General features: G+C 45.5%; 1 protein-coding gene across 3 annotated transcripts in view; it reads right to left on the bottom strand.

The window, feature by feature from the left end:
• The window catches only part of Ttc23 (tetratricopeptide repeat domain 23), a 72,838-nt gene that overhangs the window by 41,331 nt on the left and 6,966 nt on the right, over positions 1–24,541 (bottom strand). For all 3 annotated transcript variants that reach the window (XR_012908309.1, XM_075952944.1, XM_075952945.1), the window contains exons 2-5: positions 14,586–14,785; positions 9,945–10,068; positions 7,150–7,300; positions 6,847–6,972 (exon numbers count right to left, since the gene is read on the bottom strand). Coding sequence is in view for 2 of the 3 variants with exons in the window: in XM_075952944.1 (XP_075809059.1) it covers positions 6,847–6,972; positions 7,150–7,300; positions 9,945–10,068; positions 14,586–14,765 (581 nt within the window). In the remaining variant the exon portion in view is untranslated. The remainder of the gene's footprint in view (positions 1–6,846; positions 6,973–7,149; positions 7,301–9,944; positions 10,069–14,585; positions 14,786–24,541) is intronic.

Raw genomic sequence — 24,541 nt, 5'->3', positions numbered from 1 at the left:
TTTTTTAAAATGTATGCGTGTGCTCTAACTGCATGTACACCTGCAGGCCAGAAGAGGGCATCGGATCCCATTATAGATGGTTGTGAGCCACCAGGTGATTGCTGAGAATTGAATTCAGGACCTCTGGCAGAGCATCCAGTGCTCTTAACTGCTGAGCCATCTCTCCAACCTAGGTCCAAAGTTCTTAATGAAAGACATGGATCCCTCCTGTGTTGCTTTCCACCTGGCCGTTTTAGTCCAGAAGATGCTTCAGCTCCCATGGCATGGGTGAACAGACACAAGGAGCCTCGCACCTTCGGTGAGGGAAGTGCCTCTTCTGTGAGACACGTGGTGGAACAGAAAAGGCAGGTGAATTAGTCACGGTAAAAACAAACTCCTAGTGCTGGGGTGCGGCTCAATGGTAGCGCCTGTCTAGCATCCCAAAGGCCCTGGGTTTGATCCCCAGCCACTCACACAAATAAGGATTAATAACAAAAACTCCTGGGCCCTGGACTAGCACAAGGAAGGCGGAAGGGACGAACTGTGTTCCAGGGTGCGTACAACACCTGCAACCCACAAATAACAGTGCCAGAAGATGAAGATGCAAATAAGCCAGGCGTGACGGCACACGCCTTTAATTCCAACACGTGGGAGGCAGAGGCAGGCATATCTCGATGAGTTAGAGGCCAGCCTGGTCTACATAGCAATTTTCAGGCCAGTTAAGGCAACACGGCAAGACTCTTGTCTCAAAAAAAAAAAAAATGTGAATAGATAGTTCACAGGACAGAAATACCAAATGTTTAGGAAACCTGAAGAGATGCTCTATCTCAGCATCAGGGAAAGTAATCACAGTATTTGCATCTGATAAGTAGCTGGACAACATTAAATGTTGGCAAAGCTGGGGAGTAACATGAATTCATGCAGCCTGCTAACGAGGACATAAATAACAGAAGGGAAGTGTGGGACTCGGTAAGGCTGAGGGCGGGGATGCTCCCCACAGAGGCAGCTGCCCTCCCTGACACTTCAGACATGACCCTGCATATGAGTCTGGGGAGACATAGTAATGATCATGTAAATAGTGCTCATAGTAGGTCTACATCAGGCAAAGCTCAAAGGAAAATCACCCAAAATGAAGAGATTAGAATAATCAATGTGGATACATCTCAAAACGTATGGGGATTGTTATCAGGGGGTAAAAAAGCAAGCTACAGATTGAAACATAAACACAAAGTCTGAAATAGAAAAGGAAACACATATACTCAGCTATACACATACACGATTTAAAAAAAAAACACTCAGCTTAATAAGGTAAATGCCTACAGGGATTGTGGTGAACACCTGGCAGGTTTCCATTTGTAAGACTTTCTATTGTGTGTGTCCCCATGCACAGGACAGTCTGGATAACACTATCTACAGTTTGTGTGCCTCAAATACTTTATTAAAGACAAACTAGAACAACAGTCTGTTGACCAGTGTGTCACAGAAGGAAGCCTTTTCTGTCGCCCTGTGAAGTCGGTGGTGCCTGCTATTACAGGGTCTCACCACCAGACACAGGCAGAAATGGGGCTCCCACGCTAATGCACCCGCAGAGCGCTCTGAAACTCAAAGGCAAAGGGGAAAGCACACTCGTGCGAGATTCGCCAAGTGGTTACTAAAAAGGAACTGAAGGAGGATTATATCAAGGACCAGCTCAGCGATGGTCTTCCTCTATCTGCAACTCACTTACGCAGCAGTTGGTGTTGGGTAACCTTGACTCCGGTTCCGCCTGTGTGACCCTTGGGGCGGCAATACCTTTTCCGATCCCTTTCTATCTGCTGTGGGGAACGTTTGGGGATTTACCATCTACTGTGTTTGTGGTGCGCTCGGTAGCTCGAGGAAACACCAGACAGACGGAAAGACAGAGAATTCTGAACAACAGAATGCGACAGCGTGCTTGGCAGGTTCACAACTTACACCATGGCGTATTTTATTGAATGAAAGTATATCCCCAGTCACATGACATCCACATGACATCTAATGCAGGGATGCCCACTCGCTCCGTGCACGCTCAACAAAGCAGGCTCCTTTCGGGTTACTCAAGCTGCAGAGTCTGCTCTTAGAAGTTCTGGGGTTTGGTGAGAACGCTGTGCTTCCGTGTGGGAACAATATGATGAGTACCCAGTCTTCAGAGAGCACAAGTGGGGTTTCCAAGAGTCCACGCTTGAAAAGATTTGCATCTGCGCCCCTTTCCACACATGGCGGAGGGTTGCTGTTGATTACATGGCCAGAATTCCAGTCGGCACTAGTGAATTACTCTGAACTGTGCACAGCAGCCCGGGCACTGATCTGAAAGAGCAGGCTCTAGTCAGGGAGTGGTGTGCACTCCTTTAATTCCAGCACTCAGGAGGCAGAGGCAGGCAGATTTCTGTGAGCTCCAGGCCAACTTCGTCTACACAGTGAGTTCCAGGGCATCCAGAACTACATAGTAAGACCCTGTCTCAAAACAAACAAACAGAAGAAGGAAGGAAGGAAGGCAGGAAGGAAGGAAGGAAGGAAGGAGCAAGCAGGTTCTGTCTGGCTACTTCCCCACGGTGTGACTTGGGAGATGTCATTTTCGGCCTTAGCTCCTATGCAAATGGGAATATAAGAGTATCCATCCACCTTGTAGTAAGGACTGAGGGTGAAATAAATAATGTATTCAAGAACTTTCCACAGAAGGTATCAGTAACTTTTATTGTGCCTTTTATTCTCTTCTCCTCTTCTCTCCCCTTCCTTCCCCTCCCCTCCCCTCTCCTCTTCTCTCCCCTGCCATCCCCTCTTCTCTTCTCCATATTGTCCTTGTCCTGTTCCTCTCTTTTTAAGGGACCACCATGTGTGTGGTCTAGCACCCAGTTAATCCTTGCAGCCACTTTCTGAGATCCTGTTCTTTGTGTAGTGGCCAGGGAGGAGAGTGAGACACACAGGAGGCAGGGGGGGGGGGTGCCCGCGTCCTCCCAGTGGGGTGGTTTGAACGAACCCCAACTTGAACCCAGGGCCCTGAGTCACAGCCCACGTTCACATCCTGTTCCCCTGCTTAGAAACACTTGGCACATGGCCCTCTTGACGCTTGAGGAAAAAAAAAATCGTGTTTGCTCATTCCTGGGTTAGTTCAGCACAGCAGGGTGACTCGGGTGTTCATAGGCCAAGCTGGGGAAGACTCCAAACATGATGTCACATGGCCATGGAGAAAGCTGGGCGTGGCAATGGATCATCACGTCAGTGGGTCACCATCAGCGACGGTACCTTGTTATTTGAAAGAGAGCCATGCATTGGTGCCCACTCACCTGAATGTATAAAGGTAAGTATCCACCTCGGGAGCTCTGTGTGAGTTCCCAGAACAGAATGCAGTGCTCAGCACTGGGGGAAAGTAGTCCCATTTTTGCTGGAGACTTTCTGATGGAAACAACTCAGAAACACTTCGACACTCTGCAAGTTAGTAAGTCATTACTGAATTCAGCGGTGCTGTAGCAGAGGAGAGAAGGGATGGGGCACGGAGGGGAGGCGCCCCAGACCTCCTGCAGGGGCGGGAGTCTGTGCGGGAATCACTTTGCAGCCCTAACTATCTGTGCCAGGCCTGCCTGGTAGGCACCATAAAAGGAGAAGAGGCACACTAAAAGATGTCCTTTTAAGAAGGGCAGAGATCCAAAGGCTGCCCAAGACCTTCCCCTGGCCTTCCATTCCCAAGACTCAGAAGAGAAAATGCCACGCAGTTCAAGCGTAACTACAAACACGTCCAAAGGCAAAGCCTTGTTTCTTTCTAAAGCGAGTCTGTTTGGACAAAATATTCCCCTTTCCGTGAGAACACAAAGCTAAGAGAGCAAACAAAAACCGCGCATTTTAAACACACAAGTTCTATGGAAAATGTCAGAGCGAAGAACCAGGAAAGAAGGACGTGGCAGGATGGGAAACAACTCTATTATAACCAAAGGCATCTCCGAAGAGTTTAACTGGGCCTTTAAATATGTTGGAGTGTTGTTCGACACAGACGTGGATAAAGCTCGCCACCTGCTGTCAGTGTTTGGTATTGCGATTTGGCAAGCACTCTTAAGGTGGCGCCAGATTCTGGCAGAGGAAACCTCAGTGTTTTGTAGCAACAGTGCTCAACACTAAGAACTGACGCACTAGTCAGGTCTCAACAGATGCAGCCAATATCAGATCCGGGGCCTCACATTTGTATACCTCCTGCACGATGGGATAAAAAAGCGTCTCGTTCTGAGCAGGCAGAGACGCTGTGTGGGTTAGCCCTCTAGTCACCAACAAATGAGCTTTTTCCCTTCAGTTCTATGAATGGAACCAGTTTGCATATTTGGGGTCTGGTTTCTGTCACTCAATACTGTGTTTGTGAGAGCCATTCATGACGTTATGTAACAAGCGGCTTGACAATGCCTTTGTATACGAACAGATTCCAGCTCTTCAGCTTCCTTTTGAGGACATTTGGGCTGTTCTCAGTTCTTGGCTACTGAATAATGAGGCTGGGAACAGACTTGGATGTGTGTTTTGGTGAATAAACATGCAAAGATTTCTACCGAGTATATATTATGGGCGATACCGTTGGGTCAAAGAGTGTGAAGACGTTCAGATTTAGGAGATAATGGAACACAGTTTTCTAAGAGGCCTATCTAAAACAGCCAAACAGTTACGAGGGAGGGGGCATTTCTGAGTGCACGTCCTTGCCAACACTTGGCACTATTAATCTTTCCAAAGGTTTCGGCCTTTTTGTGGGACCGCGGCATTACCTTACGACTTTAGCTCTCATTCCCCGATGACTGGTGAGACGGAACAGGCTCTGGGCACCTGGTACTTCTCCATCTGTCTGCTCTTGACCCTGGGGAGTGACGTTTTGAATTTCTGCCTTGACTTCCACACAAACAGAACTATAATAAATTGTAAGCCGAATAAGCCCCGCCCTGGTATCCCCGCCCCACACACTCCTTGCTGCCTTTGGTCAGGGTTCTTCACCACAGCCACACAAACACTAAAGCAGAGATGAGAAGTCACCAAAGGATGGGAGCCGAAGGAGAAGAGGTGCGGTGGGCTCTCCTCCCCTTCGGCAAAACCACCTTGGGATATGTGTAACAATGGCAAAGCACAGGATGTAGACAGAATGTTGATCACACTTGGGGGCTTTAAGTACACTCATCTAAACACTAATGCATCAGTTTAAGAAACATTTAAGATGTTCTGGGAGCAGAGGTTCACTCCCTTAAACCCAGTACTTGGAAGGCAAAGGCTAGGGAAATCTCTGAGTTCGAGGCCAGCCTGGTCTACCGAGCTAATTCTAGGGCTCCCAGGTCTACACAGAGAAATTTTTTGTCTCAAAATGTGTGTGTGTGTGTGTTAAATTGTACATTTGAATATCAGAAATTAATATAGTCCATGTTATACAGACTCATTAAATCATCAAACACACACACACACACACACACACACACACACACAATAAAGAATGCAGCTTCTTCCGTGCCATTGGGGACATTCTAAAAGCTGAGGGGGGAGTGGCTGACAAAAGAAAACACACCCATCTCAGAGGTGCTTCTAAGCAGACAAGCTTCTACCCATAATGCCACAGCCAGAAAATCAGTTAACAGTGGGATAACTCAGGGAATCAATCCATCTGCAGACTAAAACCCCTAATTTGGATAATCTCTGGATTATCCAAAGTGAAGTTTCTAAACTGAGATATGAAATACTAAGAAGGTAAAGAGTGGTAACACCGTCTTGAAAATGTGAGGTGGAGGCTGGAGAGGTGCTTGGTAGTTTAACATCAGGTACTGCACCTGCAGAGGACCCCAGTTTGGTTCCCAGCACCCACATCAGGTGGATCACAATCACCTCGACTACAGTGCCAGGGATCTGACTCCCCCTTCTGGCCTCCTCAGTCACTGCACTCATGTGTATATGTGACACATATACACATATAGTTTTTTATAATCTTAAAACGTATGAGGTAGAGGAAAATTTTGGAAACTCTTTGATATTTGCATGGGAAATATTTTCTAAGCAAAATTCAAAGGCATAAAGCAAAAAGGGAAAAAATGATTCGCCATGACTCTGGTAAAATGAATAATTTCTATATTATGAAGAACGCCATAGACAAAATAAAGGGCAATAGATATAAGAAAATACAGGCAACATAATTACATGTATAACATAAGAAAAATCTCAATTATTCGTATGAAAACACAGAATTTCAAAAGAAAAGTAAGATAGACCTTAACAGGCTATTTGTGGATGGAGAATCTCAAATTCTCAGAGGTATACAGCGGTATTCAAACTCATTAATTCAATAAGAAAAGTAAACGAAATTTTAAAAATAATTGGGTAGCACGGTACATACTTCAGGGCATCGAGTTAGAAAGAGTTACAGTGCCAAATATTGTTGGGGGTTATAACAGATGGGACCCCATCCACCCTGCAAGAGGCCACATAGCTGGGCATGGCAATGGGTCCGTGCCTAGTGAGCTCGCACTGCTGATATCCTGTAACCTAGGAATCCCATCCCAGGGGCAGAACCTCAGAAAAACATCATCAATATCAGCAAAGCTTCCTGGGATGAATGGTGACGATGCTGGGGTGGGAGAGAGGACAGGGGAAGGGGAGGGAAGAAGGGGCAACAGGGATGGGCAGAGCTGGCAGGAAGAAAGTCAGGGGAACGAGGAGAGGATCTCTGCGACCACAGGGGGTGGTGGCAGGAGTATATTCCACATCAAGTGACAAGCGTCACTGGTGTTTGTCTTGGTTGGGGCTGTTCTGATATGACAGCGTTGCTCTCCTTTACTGGACAATGGCCTTGGGAGAAGCCTAAGAACCTTCAGTCAACAGACGTACGAATTCTAAACCAGAACTTACTGTGCGAACGACAGCTTGATCCGCGCTTGGATTTCTACCCACTCCTCCTTTATCATGTTCCCACACTGCAGCATCTCCTTAGAAAGTCTTTCCGCTTTTAACAAGTTCTCCACGGCCTCTTTAAATCTGAAATATGTTCAGGAAAAGTCCCGCTGGTTCCTAGATGCTGAAACCCCATCTCCTGCACTTTCTTTGCTCATACAATACTGTTATCCCCGAATAGCAACTTTTTGTTTGAGAATTAACTATAAGAATTTCAGAAACGGTGCTTTCTGTTGGTGAGGATTAGAAGCAAAAGGATACTTTTGCAGGGCGAGCATGGCTTTCCCCGTGGTGTAGAAAAGCTCTATGGAACACTTGAAGACATCTGTATTATTGTGATAGGGACTCTCCATGGAGCTAGCCAGGATTTCTTTGGCTTTTTCTGCATGCTGCTTTGCTTGTAGGGACATCCCTATGGACAGAGAAAAAAAGAACTGTCGGTTTCCCTTCAATCTCAGTGGTTTAGGAACATGATTTCCCATAGCCTGGGAATCTGGCAAGCGTTGTCCAGCTGCACACAGACTCAGATCTCGGAAGCAGGAACTAGTGCCTTGACTATAACAACCTCAGGTTTGTTTCATGTCAAGTAGTCACGACGGAAAGCATTTCCCGAAATGGCCTTTTTAGAAATAAGCACAACAAGCTGGAACTGAGCAGCTTTGAGACATCAGATGTAAAATATAAATAATTATCAAAACACAAATGGAATGCAAGGACTGTGGCATTCTGGGTAGGAAGCGAGCTATTCAGGAATTGTGATCCTGGCTGAGTGACAGCAATCTAAATGACATACTAAGAAGTCTGAGTCTTCTGCTCATGCATTTGCAGTCATAATATTAAAGAGTTCTTTGAGCACTGCACAAATACGGGGGCTATAAATACTTATACATACAACCCCCAGAGGTCACGGACTACCGTGCTGTGAGCTCTTGCTCCCGGGAAGCCACAGACGAACATGAGACAGATGGTGAGTGTTATTACTGATTACCCCGTGTGTTCTAGAGTTCTTCCAGGAGCTGATTAACCTGTGGGAGGGGTGAGACTGAGGAAGAGCAGCTCGGGAGTCTTCTGGGTACCCTCCCCACACACTCCCACCTTCTGCCTCCACACTGACACCCCCTCCGCTCATATTCATACATCTGCAGCCCCAGGTTCGGAATTACATTTAATCGGATCTCAGTTCTCTGCAAAAGCTGTCAAAATAAAAAGTTAATTCCATTCCTGTGTCTATGAAACAGAAACAATATACGTTCTAATGGAGAGAAGCAAGTCTATCTTCTTTGTGTAGGAACTCTTGCAGAATTCTTGTCTCTTATCTTTTAAAGGCATAGCTTTAACCTGACTGTCAGGAATTCATCGGTGTCAACTGTCCATATGTCCTACCTACAGTGACGGACTAGGATTCCAGGAAGAGCCCCTTCCCTTAGAATTTGAACCTAATCTACTGGAGACAGCTCAGGCTCAGTTTCAAGATCATGGGCTCCGCAGTGAGACTGCCCAGCATGAATCCTCTGTTCCACCATCCACTATGAAACTGGCCTCAACTACCTTGACGGTGAAGAGACATAGTAGGAGCACCACCACTCCACAGGTAGGTGCTAAGTCTGAACAGGTTTTACATGGCCATTAGCATGGTGGCTGGCCCTCCGTGAGACCTTGCTGAAGAGCGAGTACAGCTTTGACGTTAAACTGTGAGAGAGGGATCCGTGCAGAGGGGAGGGGGCTGCAGGAGGAAGCAGGATTTAAAATCCCAGAAGGCAGGACACTGGCGCTGGCATGTGGTGCCGAGGTCTGAGCCTCCGATCAGCTGCTTTTTAACAATGTGCTTGTGCAGCAAGCTGTTCTGACTCGGATCCGTTTTCTCTGCACCTAGGAAATCCTGAGGAGGTGTGAATGAGATGATCTCCAATGCCCCCTCTGGCTCTGGTGGCCCCTGACAAACAGGTAAGAATGGCCTATCTTGTGGTACTTTCCAGCTGTAAGGCCACTCGCTGGACCCTGGGAGGCTCGTGTCGCCAGCACCCTACCATTGCTCTGCGGCGGATGAATCGAGTGCAGGGCGGTACTGTGGGGCCCCTTGTGTAAGTCAGCATCATCAGCGAGTAGAAGACCCCACGTGCGAGGATCTGCATCCTACCTTCCTGCATCCATCCCCACCTTCTATTTTCCTCTTATGATGCTCAACCCCTGCACACCCTAAGCTGGCCAAAACCAGCTTCTTTCCCAGGACACAGGAAAACCCAGAATCAGGTCTGACCTACCAGACTGTGCCTTCACTTCAGTATGTACTCCAGTGAAGTCTAAATGAGGGGCCTCCAAAATCCTGGGATGTTGTGGTGGGTGGTATAGTCTTTTTTTCTTGGTCATGTTTAGCAGGGAAACCTAAAGTTGCTGGTAGTCTATGGGAAAAGCCTGGCTAAGGTGGAGCTAATGCCAAGACAAACAGAGCCAAATGATATGAAAAGAAAAAGACTAAATGATGGCCAGAGAGTTGGAACACCAGCTGTGGCTGTCTAAATCAAGTTTCACCTTAGCTTTTTGTTTGTAGACCAGGCTGGCCTCGTACGCACAGAGATTCACCTGCCTCTGCCTCCTGAGTGCTGGGATTAAAGTGCCATTGCCGCCCGATTTAACCTGAGCCTTTTAAGCTGTACAAGCTAATGCTGGCTTGGGTTAGCCTTTTATTTTTTGACTAATTACACTAAAGAGTGACTCTTTCTCTCTCTTTCAGACCCCTGCCTCCCACCTCTCAAGAAAACTCAAGCCTCTACTCCATGTCTCGGCTTCCGTCCTGCCACCTTTTCATCCGAGAGGTTATCCTCCAAGTACTCTAATTCTAAGGCCACAAAAAAACCCGTATCCCAATCTGCCTTTCTTCCTGCCGATACCTATATGTTATATACCTTACCGATTCTTCCTACAAGGGCTTTGCCGCTTAGTACTTGGCAAGGAGAACCACAAAAACCTGATCTCTCTGGAGTAACTCAATTTGGAGACAGGGAGAACAGAAAGCCTTCTGCTGATGAACTGACCCTGGCTAGCCGAGAGACACTCACCTTTCAGCTGGAGGTAGCCTTGAGCCAGATTAACAAACGCCTCTGCTAGTTTCCAGTGTGAGCTGCCGTAGCAAATTCTGGTCAGTGCCACACAGCGCACGAGCTCCTGGATGGCCTGTTTGTACTGTCGGGAAAAGGAACTGAGTTTACCACATAGACAGCTTAGAACATGAGAGCCATAAGGCCTACGTGTAAGTATATCCACTTAGTAAATATTTACTGTTTTCTATGTGCTAAGCATTTGGGATGTGTCAGCGAATCAAACATGATCTGTTTGGGGTGGTAGAGTGTTCATCTGATTGGATGAAGTAAACAACAATTCACTTAAGAAGTAAATATAACTTAATGGTGGCAAATATGGCGGAAGAAAGCAAAACTAGGTAGAACAGACATTTGATCGCCTCCTTGATGTTCCAGCTGACATTTAGCAAACAGCTGCTGTAGGTCCAGGTGAAAGTGGGAGTGGTCATCAAACAACACGCGTTAGCTCTCAACTTGAACCGCCCCCCTTACACTCGTTGCCATAGAAACTGACAGTGCACGCCCTAGAGAGGATTATAAAACGGGAGGAGACAGCTCTCAGACACAGTCTCATTCTGAGATTCCTGGAGGCAGGATTGCCATTTTCGGACTGAGGTCGGTTGTTTGGTTTGCTTTTGGGACCTTCAGGTTGAACCCCAATTTCTCTGAGTTTTTATGAATCGTGCTTCACTCCAAGGTCTCTTTTTGTTTTCTTTTTATTTTTTTCAAGACAGGGTTTTCTATGTAGCACTGGCTATTCTGGAACTCGCTCTGTACACCAGGCTGGCTTCTACCTGCCTCTGCCTACCAATTGCAGGGATTAAAGGAGTGCACCACCACACCCAGCTTGTCTCCAGATTCTTATGTTGAAGTCCTAACTTCCTGTCTACCAGAATGCAGTTGCATTTGGAGATGAGGCGTTTTAGGGGGATCTTAATATGGAGTTCCCTGGGATTAGGGAGATGGCTCGGAGGTTAAGAGTGTTTTCTGCTCTTACACAGGACCTGAAGAACATGACCAAGCATTAGGCTAAGGCTAAGAGGCTCTGTGCAGAGACTACACAGGAAGGTTCTGGCTTGCCAGCATTACTGATGGCTAATGATAATTGCTGATGTGACAAAATTCAAATTCACCAGAGTTTGGCCTGTGGGGCATTATCCTGATGGTGCTAATTGAGATGTGAAGACCTGCCTGTGGGAAACATAATACAGACCTAAAGGAAGACATAGTCTATGACACATTTGCAATATATGACTCAGAATATCAAGAGCAGCAAAGACAAAGACGACTAGTATTATGGGATAGTTTGATCACACTCTGATACTCCCAAGATGGCCAATAAAGTTTACTTTGAATCAGAGGGTGGAGCCAGCTACCAGCTGACCAGAATGAGCCATAGAGGTTTTGGAAGACCCAGGACATACAGAGAGACACAGAAAGAAGTAGGGAGGGTCTTAGAAAGATTTGTGGTCCCTTTTGGATAGAGGAAGGAGAAAGGAGGTCACTGGTTGTTTCTCTGCCACTTCTCTGATCAATCAGATTTTTAACCCCATATCTGACTCCTGAGTTTTATTTAATAATAGGACAATAGAAGTAATTGCTTCAGGCTAGGAACCTGCAGCAGATTGAAGAAGGCCGAAGAGATACTGAATCTATACTCAGTGCGAACTCATATCTATCCATGGATCTGCTTGTGTTTTGTTTTGTTTTTACAAATCAGGTAACATTATTACATAGGTATTAGTTTCCTATTTCAATCACTGTGCTGTGGTGATATGGGAGAATATTCTTATTCTTAAAGAAGAGAAATTATTTTATTTAATATGTAACATATAGCCATATATATTACACATAACATTCTTATATATTATAATAGTATCTATAATCTGTTCATAGCTGAGAAAATAATGATAGTAAAGAGAAAGAGTGAGCCAGAATAAAATGAAAGATCCAAGTGAGTACACTGGGCTGCGGCTCAGTGGCACAATAAACAGATGAATAAATGAGTAAGATAAACGCTGACAACTCATGAGTTCTGTTTTCAAAGATTTATTTATTCTATATAGTGTTCTGCCTACATGTACTCCTGCAGGCCAGAAGAGGGCACCAGATCTCACAGATGGCTGTGAGCCACCATGCCATTGCTTGGAATTAACCTCAGGACTTCTGGAAGAGCAGCCGGTGCTCTTAACCTCTGAGCCATCTCTCCAGCCTGAGTCATAACTTTTCTGTCTGAATGCACTTTAAAATTAAAAACTACATAGAAATGGATTTTTTTTAAAAAAAAATAAGTTATACCAGGTGGACCCTGATAAAATGTTAAGATCTTGTGGGGCCCTCAGCTTGTAACTTGCAAGGTCCTAGCGGAGCTGATTGCTTCTTTGACCACGAGTCCATCATCTCAGCCCATGGCTTCCTCTCTTCACTTCAGACAGGGCACATGCAAGCCTGTCCTGGAGATTTTCCGTGTGTTGTTTCCTCTCCCTTCCCTTCCCGAGGGCTCCGTTCCCTCAGCTAGCTTCTTTCCTTCCTTAGTTCTCAGCTCACTGGCCACAACCTTCCGAGGCCCTCCCTGATGTAAATGATGGACACCCTCTATTCCCACAGTGAACCGCTCTGGCGTATCTATAACTAGCATCCCTTAGCTCCAGCCTGTTCACTGCCACAGAATGAAGAAATGCTTGTACCATTCTAGACACACGAGGGCAGTTCATGCCCTTACACATGCTAAAGGCTTTTGTGCATGAAGTATTAATTCTCTTGTAAAGCCTTGGTTGAGGAGCTGGCCCAGAGCTTACTTAACCCCAGTATTAACAGACAGCGGGTATGGAATAAAAATTAGGTGCACAGTGAATGAACAGGGCTCAGACAGATGGAGTCTAAGTCAGAATCCACACGTCCTCCACCTCACTCGCGTCTCTAGCTCCTGTGCTCCCTCCTTAGTCAACCCCTCTGATTCACATTTCTCCATCTCCTTCAGAGGAACTCGGCACCTCTGCCTCACCTCCAATCCTTTGTCCTTCCTTTCCGAGACGGTCACAAATATCCCCCGGCCTAGCACCCTCTTCTATACCCTGCCAATGAACAGCTGTGGAGCGAACATTCTTCTGCTCATGGCCTTTTCCTGTCGACAACCCTAAGTCCCTCCAGTGCCGTTAGAACTCTTTGTCTGAAGAGTGGGCGCCTTTCAGGGCCTGGATTCTATCCACAGAGCAGTTACTCCTCACTGTGTCACCAAAGCCTTTGTTCCAGCGTTCCCTTCTAGTCCCTCAAAGAGACTGCTCCCCCAGGTCTTTGGCACTTACCTGCTGTGGGACAATAATCTTATTCCCTGTAAAGATTTGTCAATTGTATTGCTTTAATAAGATGCTGATTGGCCAGCAGCCAAGCAGGAAGTATAGGCGAGGCGACCAGGCAGAAAGTATAGGCAGAATAACAAGAACAGGAGAATTCTGGGAAAAGGAAAGACAGTCTGCAGTCATCACCCAGACTCAGAGGAAGCAAGATGTGACTGCCTCACTGATAAAAGGTACCAAGCCACATGGCTAACACAGACAAGAATTATGGGTTAATGTAGGATATTAGAGTTAATAAGAAGCCTGAGCTAATAGGCCAACCCATTTATACTAATGTAGGTCTCTGTGTTTCTTTGGGACTGAACGGTTATGGGACCCAGCATGACAGAAACCTCTGTCAACACTTACCTCTCCACCACATTTGTCCCCAAGGTTCCTGTCCTCGTCCTCATCTGGAGGGCTCCTAACACTTTTTCTAGTGCAGCTTCATCAGCTCCCATCCTAGGATCCAGGCTTTAGTTGCTGTTCTGACTTGTATGGCCACTGAATGAACCTGTTCCAGAACTGATCACAGTGACTGCCCTTCTATCATCTCAGTCCAGCCATACACAAACCCCTCTGAGGCTAGGATCACATGAGAATGAGTGAGTGATGGAGGGGTGGATGGGAAGGAAGATGCAGGGAACAAGAACCATAAGAGCATTCGAATGGGCTGTACGTACGTAGATGTTTCATAAGTCTGTACTATAATCCACTGTAGGTAGGGTCTGGCATGTGCTAAAATTCAACATATTATATAACTCTCTGTTACTGTGATCAAAATACCCAACAGAAGCAAGTAAGGAGGCTCCTGCTTCAGCTCAGGGTTTCTGAGGGCTCAGTCCATCGTGACCAGAAGGGTGTGGTAGTAAGGGTGGCTATGTCACAGCAGTCAGGAAGCATAGGGAAACGCCGGCCCTCAACATGGTTCTTCCTTTCTCCTCTTTTATTTCACTAGAGCCTCAGTTCATGGGGATGTACATTAGCCACACAGTCAGCGTGATCTTTAACCTTCAGTTACTCCTTTCTGGAACCGCCTTCACAGGCACACTCACAGGTATGTGCCTCCCCTCCCCAAGACTCCTAATGATTCTGAATCCAGTTATGTTGACAATGAAGACCTGTCACTGCACCCCACACTCATGCTAGAAGGCAGGCTCTCTCTTGAGGACTCTCTTGAATCTCACGCCTGAGGTTAGGAATGTAGTCCCATCACCCTGCTTCTCATGCTTGTGATGAGGGCTCAGCTCTCAGAGAGCAGGTGCGTGACCTCAAGGCTCCTTACCTCACGGTTGCTCAAGTGGGACTTTGCTTTCTCTTCGCACAGGTGGAGTTTCTCTCGAGGGGGCTGGAACAGCGCTGTCTGGAACAGCTTGTTCGGGATCCTCTTCTTCGCAGTGTCGCTGACCGCAGCAATGACTTCGTCAAGGTGGTTGGACATGGGGACCTCCTGTGATTCTTGCATATTCTCATACACATTGTCCTCTAATTGCCAAATAAGAAAGAAAGGTGTCAGATGGCCATTTTCGGAGTCACTTTTTTTTTAAAAAAAAAAAATCACATTGTTTTCTCTAGAACTCTAGGTCAACCTCTAGGAAAATACCAACACCATGCCTACGACTTCCTTAAAATTAAAAACATTTTATCTCAAAAGGGCATGGTGGCTGGTGCAGAGTTCTTTTTAAAGTTTCAGTCTTATTTCTGCTAAGTAAAATAGAGACATCCCAACAGAAATTACGTGAGTCCAAACGATTCATAATGAAGTTATACTGAAATGAGTACAAATGAAATCGCTCAACTCCAACTGACCTTGAGGCAGAAAGTAAACGACTGTTGGCAGTCTTTAAATCTGGAGAAAATGGAGTCATTTATATATTTTTTTTGCCTAAAATAATAACAACGACAAAACAAAACAGAACAAAAAACAACAAATCCCATAGACAGGCCATAAACAAAAATGAAATAAAAAAGCAGACAAAAATGTTACAAAACTCAAAAGGTTTAAAAGAGAGGACCCCGGCAATAAGACACTGATTTTCCCTTCTCTTCTCCCGGTCCCTCCTCCCATGCACTCCTCCATTTCTAGTCAGAAAAGGGCAGGCTTACATGCATATAGATAAAGCATGGCATGTCAAGTTGTAGTAAGATTAAGCACCTTGACTTTTATTAGGGCTGAGCAAGGTGATCCAGTATGAGGAATAGGGTCCCAAAAGCTAGTAAGAGTCAGAGACAGCCCTGTTCCCACTATTAGATGTCCCACAAGAAGACCAAGCTACACAGAGGGCCTAGGTCAATCCCATGTAGGCTCCCTAGTTGTTGGTTCAGTCTCTGTGACCCCCTATGAGCCCAGGTTGATTCTGTGGGTTTTCTTGTGATGCTCTTGACAACCTGGCTTCTACAATCCTTCCCACTCTACAGCAGGATTCCCAGAGCTCAGTCTAATGTTTGGCTGTGGGTCTCTGCATCTGTTTCCATCAGTTATGGAGTGAACCTCTCTGATGACAATTGGGTGGAACCAGTCTATGAGTATAGCAGGGCATCATTAGGCATCATTACATTGACGTTTTTTTCTCCAGATGTGTTTGGTTCTATCCTAGATCACTGGGCGATCCAGGCTCTGGGTCCTGGTGTTCCTGGCAGTGTCAGAGGTGGGCTCACTCTCGAGGCAAGGGTCTCAGGCTGGGCCAATCATTGGTTGGCCACTCCCACAATCTCTGAAGACACTGGTTTTTGAGAGATGAAAAAAATAAACAAGGTGTGTCGTGGTGGCACTCACTCGGGAGGCAGAGGCAGGCGGATCTCTGTGAGTTCACAGCCAGCCTGGTCTACAATGTGAGTTCCAGGACAGTCAACGCTACACAGAGGAACCGTCTTTAAAAAAAGAAAAGAAAAGAAAACAAACCAAGACTCCAATTACCTCAGTTTATTCCTTTGAGTGTTTCCCGGACACAGGGCAAGGGAGAAGGAAGCAAGAAGTTACTAGTGGACTGAGCGCTCAGGAGACCAAGGTGGCGAGAGCTGACAGGACAGTTTGTTTACTGCGAAGAGAATGCTGCACAGGGCGAGGGCCTTGAGTCATAGCCGAGTCCACTCAGATAGGGGGAGAAATGTCAATTGGTGTGTGAGAAAGATCCTTCTGTAACTTTAAAAAGAATGTGCCTAGTACCCATTCAGGTTGGCACGGTCTGTCCCCAGAAATTAAACAAGGAAATGAGATAAAATACTCAGAAAGGCATTTTTTCCTTAGTAGTAGAGAATAATTAACCCCAGATGGAATACTGCTTAGAGCTACCTGATGAAGGAAAGATTAGGAAATAAAGGGTCATGATGAGAACATTCAACTAACATCAACCCAAAATTAGCAGGGGTGTTAACAGAAAGACACCACAGTTATTGTAATGCCATTCCATGGGGTGTAAGTCCATGGGGAAAAGTTTTTTCAAAAGACTCAAACTGAACTCAGAGAGGTGTAATGTGTGAGAGAAAGAATGTGTATGTGTGTGTGTGTGTGATGTCCGGTGTGTGTATGTGTGTGTGTGTGTGATATCTGGTGTGTGTATGTGTGTGTGTGTGTGTGTGTGATATCTGGTGTGTGTGTGTGTGTGTGTGTGTGTATGTGATGTCTGGTGTGTGTATGTGTGTGTGTATAACGGAGCGATTACAAGGGAGCATGAGGAGCGTTTGCTGTGATGGTCACGTTCACATTATGGGATTATGATGGTAGTTTATGGATGTACACATGTCAAAATTGATCCGATTTCCCACTTTGGTGCCAGTTAATAAAATCATACATACAAAGCAGCCTTTCAGAGACCTCTCTCCACTCCTCCCATCCCTGCTGCGATTTGTCAAACTCCAATTCTGTCAGTTACTTCAGACAGCATGTCGTCCACTTAGTTACCAACTCAGCCAACATTATTAGGTTCTGCTCCCGGCCGTGCAGCGTACTAGTGTACAATGTGAGAAAAGGAGCCCAGGAAAGTAAAATCTAGCAGGTAAAAGACTGCAGAAGCCTGGCAGCTAGGCAGACTTCAGAAATGGGAACCACGGCTGCAGGGGCATTCAGCTAGCCTTGTATGCTCTGGGGGAGGTGACTACACGGCCAGCTGCCGGCAGCTGATGTGTGGTGTGAGGTGAGCTCGGACTGCGAACAGCGGCAGCACACCAGAGCCACAGATGTCACTGAGTCTTCCGCCCAGGACAGCTACTGACAGATGTGATGAAAAGAGCTGGCAAACGGAAACACGGGTTCCACAAAAGGAGGACCCTACAGTCAAATAAAGGAGTAGACAAACCAGGCATTTCACTTAAGTTCTTTCTAAGCCTAGGGATGGCACAGCACCCACGACTTTCTCACAGGCAGGGCCTCCCCACCTTCCCCAGGAGGTGGAATCAGCACACAAACACTGTCTGAGGTGCCCCATGCCTCCCCCCACCCCTGTTTTATAGGCACGAAGTAGGAGGCTGGGTTTCCGGCTGAAAAGGCACTGATTTTGAAAACCGTGACCGACTTTATGAGATGGAACTGGTGAGCGGGAGGTTTTTTTTTTTTTTTTTTTTTTTTTTTTTTTTTTTTTTTGGCGGGGGATGAAGGTGTGCCCCAGGCTATTAATCTCTAGCAGACTTGTCACCAAGCTCAGAGCAGAAGAGTGGCCACTGACTTTCAAGCTTCAGACATTCCGGTGCCATCCTGATGACTTCTACAAGCCAGTGAGTATTCAGTCCAGATCCACACTGGCTAACTTTTTCTTTAAATCCATCGCTTCTATGAAACCAAAACGCTGCTGGGCATGGTGGTACACCTTTAATAATCCCAGCACTCGGGAGACTCTGTGAGTTTGAGGCCAGCCTGGTCTACAAAGTGAGTTCCAGGACAGCCAGGGCTGTTACTCAGAGAAACCCTGTCTTGAGAAAACAAAACCAACCAACCAACCAAACAAACAAACAAACAAAGGAAAGCCCAAATTTCCTACCTCAGATTCATTCTCCCATCTGAATGAATGGAAGCAGTGCTAGGGCACCAGCTACGTCCCCACAGCAACATCAAATACAAATAGGAAGAGTTTTTAAAGGGTTCCAGAGTCCCACCCAAGAACACGAGTGTAATTACTGCACGCATTTAGGAATTCTAAATTGGAGTCTGTTTGTCTTTAGCTTATATTCAGAGTGGCATTTTCCATAAAAATTGATTTATAAGGGCCAATGTGCTAGCCTTGCAAACATGATCATCTTTGTTTTGATTTCCCAGAAATCATGTTTGTTTGTTTGTTAAAAATCTAGCCGGGCAGTGGTGGCACAGGCCTTTAATCCCAGCACTCGGGAAGTGGAGGCAGGTGGATCTCTGTTAGTTTGAGGCCAGCATGCTCTACAAAGCAAACCCTGTCTGGAAAAACCAAAGGGGGGAAAAAAATCTAGGTTTAGGGGTGTTTGTCTGCAATCCTATTGTGTGGGAGGCAGAGACAGGTGGCTTCCCAGGACTCAGTGAGAGCTAGCCTAGCTTAAACATCCAATCTCAGAGCCCAGTGAGATCTCATCCCAAAACATTCAAGGTGGCTGGCTCCTGAGGAAGGACACCTACGGTGCCTGACCTCCAGACACATGTACACTCATGCACAAACACACAAACAATAAAAGTAAAGAAATTTATAATGCTCTTATTTTAAAACTTCTCCCAAGCAAGTCTCACAGGTCTTCAGTATGTGGTCTAACAACCACCTCCTCATCTGAAGTTAAAGATAGTCACTGGATATAGCAATGTGATTATACAGCATTAAGCTAGTTACATGATGGCACTGGGAAGGAAAGTGACAACAACAGAAGCAAGGTGTGTGTGTGTGCGTGTATGTTTGTGTATGTGTGCGTGTATGTGTGTGTATGTGTGTGTGTATGTGTGTGTGTGTATGTGTGTGTATGTGTGTGTGTATGTATGTGTGTATGTGTGTGTATGTATGTGTGTATGTGTGTGTGTATGTGTGTGTGTATGTGTATGTATGTGTGTATGTGTGTGTATGTATGTGTGTATGTGTGTGTGTGTGTGTGTGTGTGTGTGTGTGTGGCCAGGAGGCATGCTGAATGCAATGTTTGCTGTAACCTGAGAGCTACTTGGATACATAACTTATGGTGAGGTAGGGAAGACAGACCCCAAAATTTTCATTCTGGACATTCTGGGACTCTAGGGTTAGTATTTTATCTCTCTGGGCCAAAGCCTGTGGCTGGCATATAAATAAAGCTGTATTGGAAAATGGCCACATTCCTTCACTCACATAATGCCTACGACTGCTTTTGCATGACAACAAGCTGGCTTATTTATTACCTCGCCCTTCCCAGGAAAACACAATGATGCCATGAACGGAAAGCAGTAGGATAAAAACGGAGAAGCCAGCTTAATGACCAACTTTATTCAGCTGAACTGATTTGTGAAAGAAATTGATCACAAAATGTTCCACTTAGAAGTCAGAAATGGCACTGCTTCTGAGTGGTTTGATTTAGTTTCTGGTACTGGGGATGGAACTTTCCTTTTACTAAAGGCATACAGTTTTCATTCCTACTTCCAAATGCCATTTGAGACTGGCTAGAAGTCAACGGAAACGGCTGGAGAAAGTGTGCTGATTTCCTGATAGTCTAGAACAGAGACCTGGGAGCTGGAGTTAGCCATCAAGAGCTCGCATTGCTAGTGCAGAGGACTTGAGGTCTGGTCCCAGAACCTACATCCATGTTCTCAGCCACCTCTCACTCCAGCTCCAGGGGATCCTGTGCCCTCTTCTGGCTTCAAAATGCACCTGCACTCAGGCACACATACTTAGAAACATAATTCAAAATTTAAGAATCTTCAGGAAAAAAATCAAAATAGAGATTTAGATGCATCATGAAAGATGTTGTCTTAGTGTTTCTATTGCTGCAATGAAACACCATGCCCAAAGTGCGAGTTGGGGAGGATAGGGTTTATTGCCCTCACACCTCCCGATCATGGTCCATCACTGGAGGAAGTCAGGACAGAAACTCAAACAGGGCAGGATCTTGGGGGCAGGAGCTGATGCAGAGGCCATGGAGGGGTGCTGCTTACTGGCTTGCTCGGCCTACTTTCTTATAGAATCCAGGACCATCAGCCCAGGGATGGCACTACCCACCATGGGCTGGGCCCTCCTCCATTGATCACTAATTGAGAAAATGCCTCACAGCTGGATCTCATGGAGGCCTTTCCTCAGCTGGGGCTCCTTCCTCTCGGATGACTCCGGCTTGTGTCAAGTTGACACAAAACCAGCCAGTCCAGATGTCTCCTAAGAAAAGGGGAGCTTTTCTTTCCCTTGACATGGAATTGAAGTGTCAAACAGAGATGGAAGTGCCCAGGGTCCCAGGGTGAGTAAGCTGCAGAACCTGTTGCACAGTCCCACTGGCTGTCTCCTTCCTGGGTGGCTCCTAAAAACGTATTATCCAAACGGGGCCTAAGCTCCACTATAGTGACCCAGTACTATTTTGCATCCCAAGATGTTGGCTGGCGTTTAAAAAGTATCTTCTTGCCTTATGCTTTCTCATCTATCCAACCCATGTTGGCTAATGAGATGGCTGTTTCAGTAAGTGTCGTGGTCTGGATAAATAGCCTAGACTATCATTCAGATGCTGAGGTCCAGGAACTTGCATTGTCCCAACTACCTATAGGATTCTGGCAACACTAACAACTGATATTTCTGCAAAGCTTGATGCTTCCCATCTTTCTCACACATGGCTCTTATTACTACTGTGTAGTTTCAGTGGACACACAATGCTGTTCTCTATTTTTATTATTCCTACTCCTATTTTATTAATGGGGAAAATGAAACTGAGGGAAGCTAAATTACTTGAATGACATCACAGGGCCAGAAACAGGACTCCAATCTTTTAATAATTTGGTCAAATTCTGCATCTTATTGGCTTGCACTCAATATTTGTTATTTTGGACCTAAGAACCTAATGTTAAACTTTGCCATAGGTTTCTTTTTGTTGTTGTTCTTTTCATGATAAAAAGTGGTTTGCTTCATGCTGCTTCTTAATACCACATCCGGAGAATAAAACAATACATATGCATATACCTACATGCACATACAAAAATGTTCATATTTGTGTTAAAACTGAGCCATTGGGGCTGGAGAGATGGCTCAGAGGTTAAGAGCACTGACTGCTCTTCCAGAGGTCCTGAGTTCAATTCCCAGCAACCACATGGTGGCTCACAGCCATCTATAATGAGATCTGGTGCCCTCTTCTGGTATGCAAGCATACATGGAAGGAATGTTGTATACATAATAAATAAATAAGTCTTTAAAAAATAAAATTGAGCCATTATTTCAATATTAGAAGGCTCTCAAACAAATAAAAACATGACCATATGACCATAGGACCCAGCTACACAGCTCTGAGGAAGGCATATATCCAAGGGACTTCTACTACTTGGACCTCTACTACAGAGATATTTGCACATCCATGTTTACTGCTGCTCCAGCCACAAAAGCACAGATCATAAATGGGATCAGCCAGGGTGGCTACCAAAAAAAAAAGAAAGAAAGAAAATGAATGGATAATAAAAATATAGTATCTGTACACAGTAGGATTTTATTCACTGACTAACAAAATTTAAACTATGAAACTTGTAGGAAAATGCATGGAACTGGAAAATACTACATCAACTCGGGTAACCCAGGCTAAGAAAGACAAGTGCTCCCTGTATGTGGATCATAGCTTTGGGACTGTGACATATCTATATCTAGGAGGAAGTAAGTGGGCAAAGCTAGGAAACTAGAAGTTGCCCAAGAGGTGGGGGCGGGTCATAGAATATATGTGATATGGAAGTAGAAGCTGGGGGTGGGGAGGTACCTGGTCGGGGAGGGAGATGGATGTGAAAGGGAGAACCACTCAAACCTAAGCATGCATGCCAATGATCTGAGTAAACATGTTCTTCGGTAAGCTAATCAAAACAAACACGCAAATAGGAATTTCACATAATGATCTAGATGTCTAAGATTTCTGTCTTCTTGGAAAACTCAGAACATCTATGAACATTAGGCCCAGGCAATAGTCAGCCAGGGCAAAGAGATCTCTGTCTCTGCAGGCCAGAGAACTCTCTAGCTCTCCAGGGACCACAGCTCGTACTTGGCTCCTGGGCATAGCAGGGTAGTCGCCATTGTCATTGCTCCTGTTCTGTGGTTTCTCTTCTTGTGTAATAGAAGGTTCTGTGTGTGTCTCCCTCTTGAAGCGAGAGGGATATAGCAGGCACAGAGGGATGTGATTTTCCTGGCCAGGCCACTCCTTCCCAGGTTTCATCTAAGGCACGGTGGGCTATGGGACACTGCTTGTCACACTTCCTCTGTGCCTTGCTATTACCTGTAGTTACGTATTCTAATCTCGGAGATGTTGAACTGCTGAAGTGTGTGTGTGCTTCTGGATGACGGGACTCAGGCTGTCTGACTTGTGAAAGGACTGGAATCAGCAGCCTCGCTTTAACCACACATTTTCAGCGTTGTCTTGGGCCATGTAGGGACACCGTTAGCGTAAAGAGCTCCTCTTCAGTTCACTTACTTGGAGGTACACGCTTATCAGCTGCCGCTTTTCCTTTCTTTGTAACAGCCATGGCTGGGGCTTAAACTTTCATTAGAAGTCAGCCCAGGCCCAAACACCTTCTCCCTGCCAGCCTTGGGCTCAGCTTCACAGGCCTTTCTCAGTCTGTCTCACAACTGCCAGTCAGGCTTACCTAATCAATGGATGCTGTTCCTCCTTCCAGACCTGCCTAGTAGAGTGCTGAAACACAGGATGGGACCCGGATCACAGTGATCAGAAGAGGCCTGCAGTGGACTCAATCGGCCAGTTCCAAGGGTGATGCTTAAAACATTTAATAACTGGAAGATCAGGGGATCTACTTATCTGCTAAGGTGGCAATTATGCAAGAATAGGATTCTGAAGGTCCCCGATGTTCCAGCTGATAACCTTTTGGCGCTGCCTTGTGGGAAAGTGTAGGGGGCCTAAGTAAGGGAAGAGGGCAGGCACCCTCAGGGCGATGGCTCTTAGGAAATAACCATCATGATGGTGTCAGAATATATGAGCTAATCCTGACCCAGATAAACATAGGGCATTGGGAAACACCACAGAAAACACAAAACACTGAGGCTAAGTAAAAAGTGAAACAGAAAATATGATTAAACCCACAATGACTTCAGAAACTAAAGTAATAATTTAAAATATTAATATAAACTTAAGTTCAGGCCCAGGTAGCTCCAGTGGTGAGTGACTTCTACCAAGCCATAAAAAAAAAAGGAGGAGGAGGAGGAGGGGGAAGAGTAGGAGGAGGAGGAGGAGGAGGAAGAAGAAGAAGAAGAAGAAAAAGAAGAAGAAGAAGAAGAAGAAGAAGAAGAAGAAGAAGAAGAAGAAGAAGAAGAAGAAGAAGAAGAAGGAGAAGATTTTGAAAAGCACTATATGAAGTCAGACAGAAACAGGAGAAACAGCAAATCAGTATCTTTCTGTTAGCGTATATTGAACCTCAGATGTAGTAACATAGATAAAGTACTATTTGGTGGCCAAAAAGGTTTATTAAGAGAATGAATGCCAGGCGGTGGTGGCACATGCCTTTATTCACAGAAATCACGAGGCAGAGGCAGGTGCATCTCTCTGAGTTCGAAACAAGCCTGATTTACAAAGTGAGTTCTAGGCTAGCGAGGGATACACAGAGAAACTGTCTTTGAAAAACAAATAAGCAAACAAACAAAAACTAAAATAAATGTGCTATGTACTATATTCACAGGGAAGAAAACCACTTCTTGGGGCTGGAGAGATGGTTCAGTGGTTAAGAGCATTGTCTACCCTTCCAAAGGTCCTGAGTTCAATTCCTAGTAACTACATGGTGGCTCACAACCATCTGTAATGAGATCTGGTGCCCTGTTCTGGCCTGCAGGTGTACATGCCGACAGAATACTGAGAATGCTGTATACATAATAAATAATCTTTTCTTTTTTAAAAAAAGAAAACCACTTTTTCATTGTGATAGGTGAAAATAATTTTCTATTCTTTTTAAAATGTGTGTGAATATGAATGTGTGTGGTACATGTGTAAGTATATGTTTGTGTGAATGCATTGCATGTGTGAGTGTGTGTGTGCATATGGAGAGTAGAGATGGATGTTCTGTGTCTTCCTGAATCACTTTAGACCTTATTTTTTGAGACAGGATCTCTCCAGGACTTCAGACTTGACTGGTTAGAGCAATTGGCTAGTGATTGAAGGATC

Source organism: Microtus pennsylvanicus, chromosome 18 (genome assembly GCF_037038515.1).
Source record: "Microtus pennsylvanicus isolate mMicPen1 chromosome 18, mMicPen1.hap1, whole genome shotgun sequence".
NCBI lineage: Eukaryota > Metazoa > Chordata > Mammalia > Rodentia > Cricetidae > Microtus > Microtus pennsylvanicus.
This window is presented reverse-complemented; position numbering and strand designations above follow the sequence as displayed.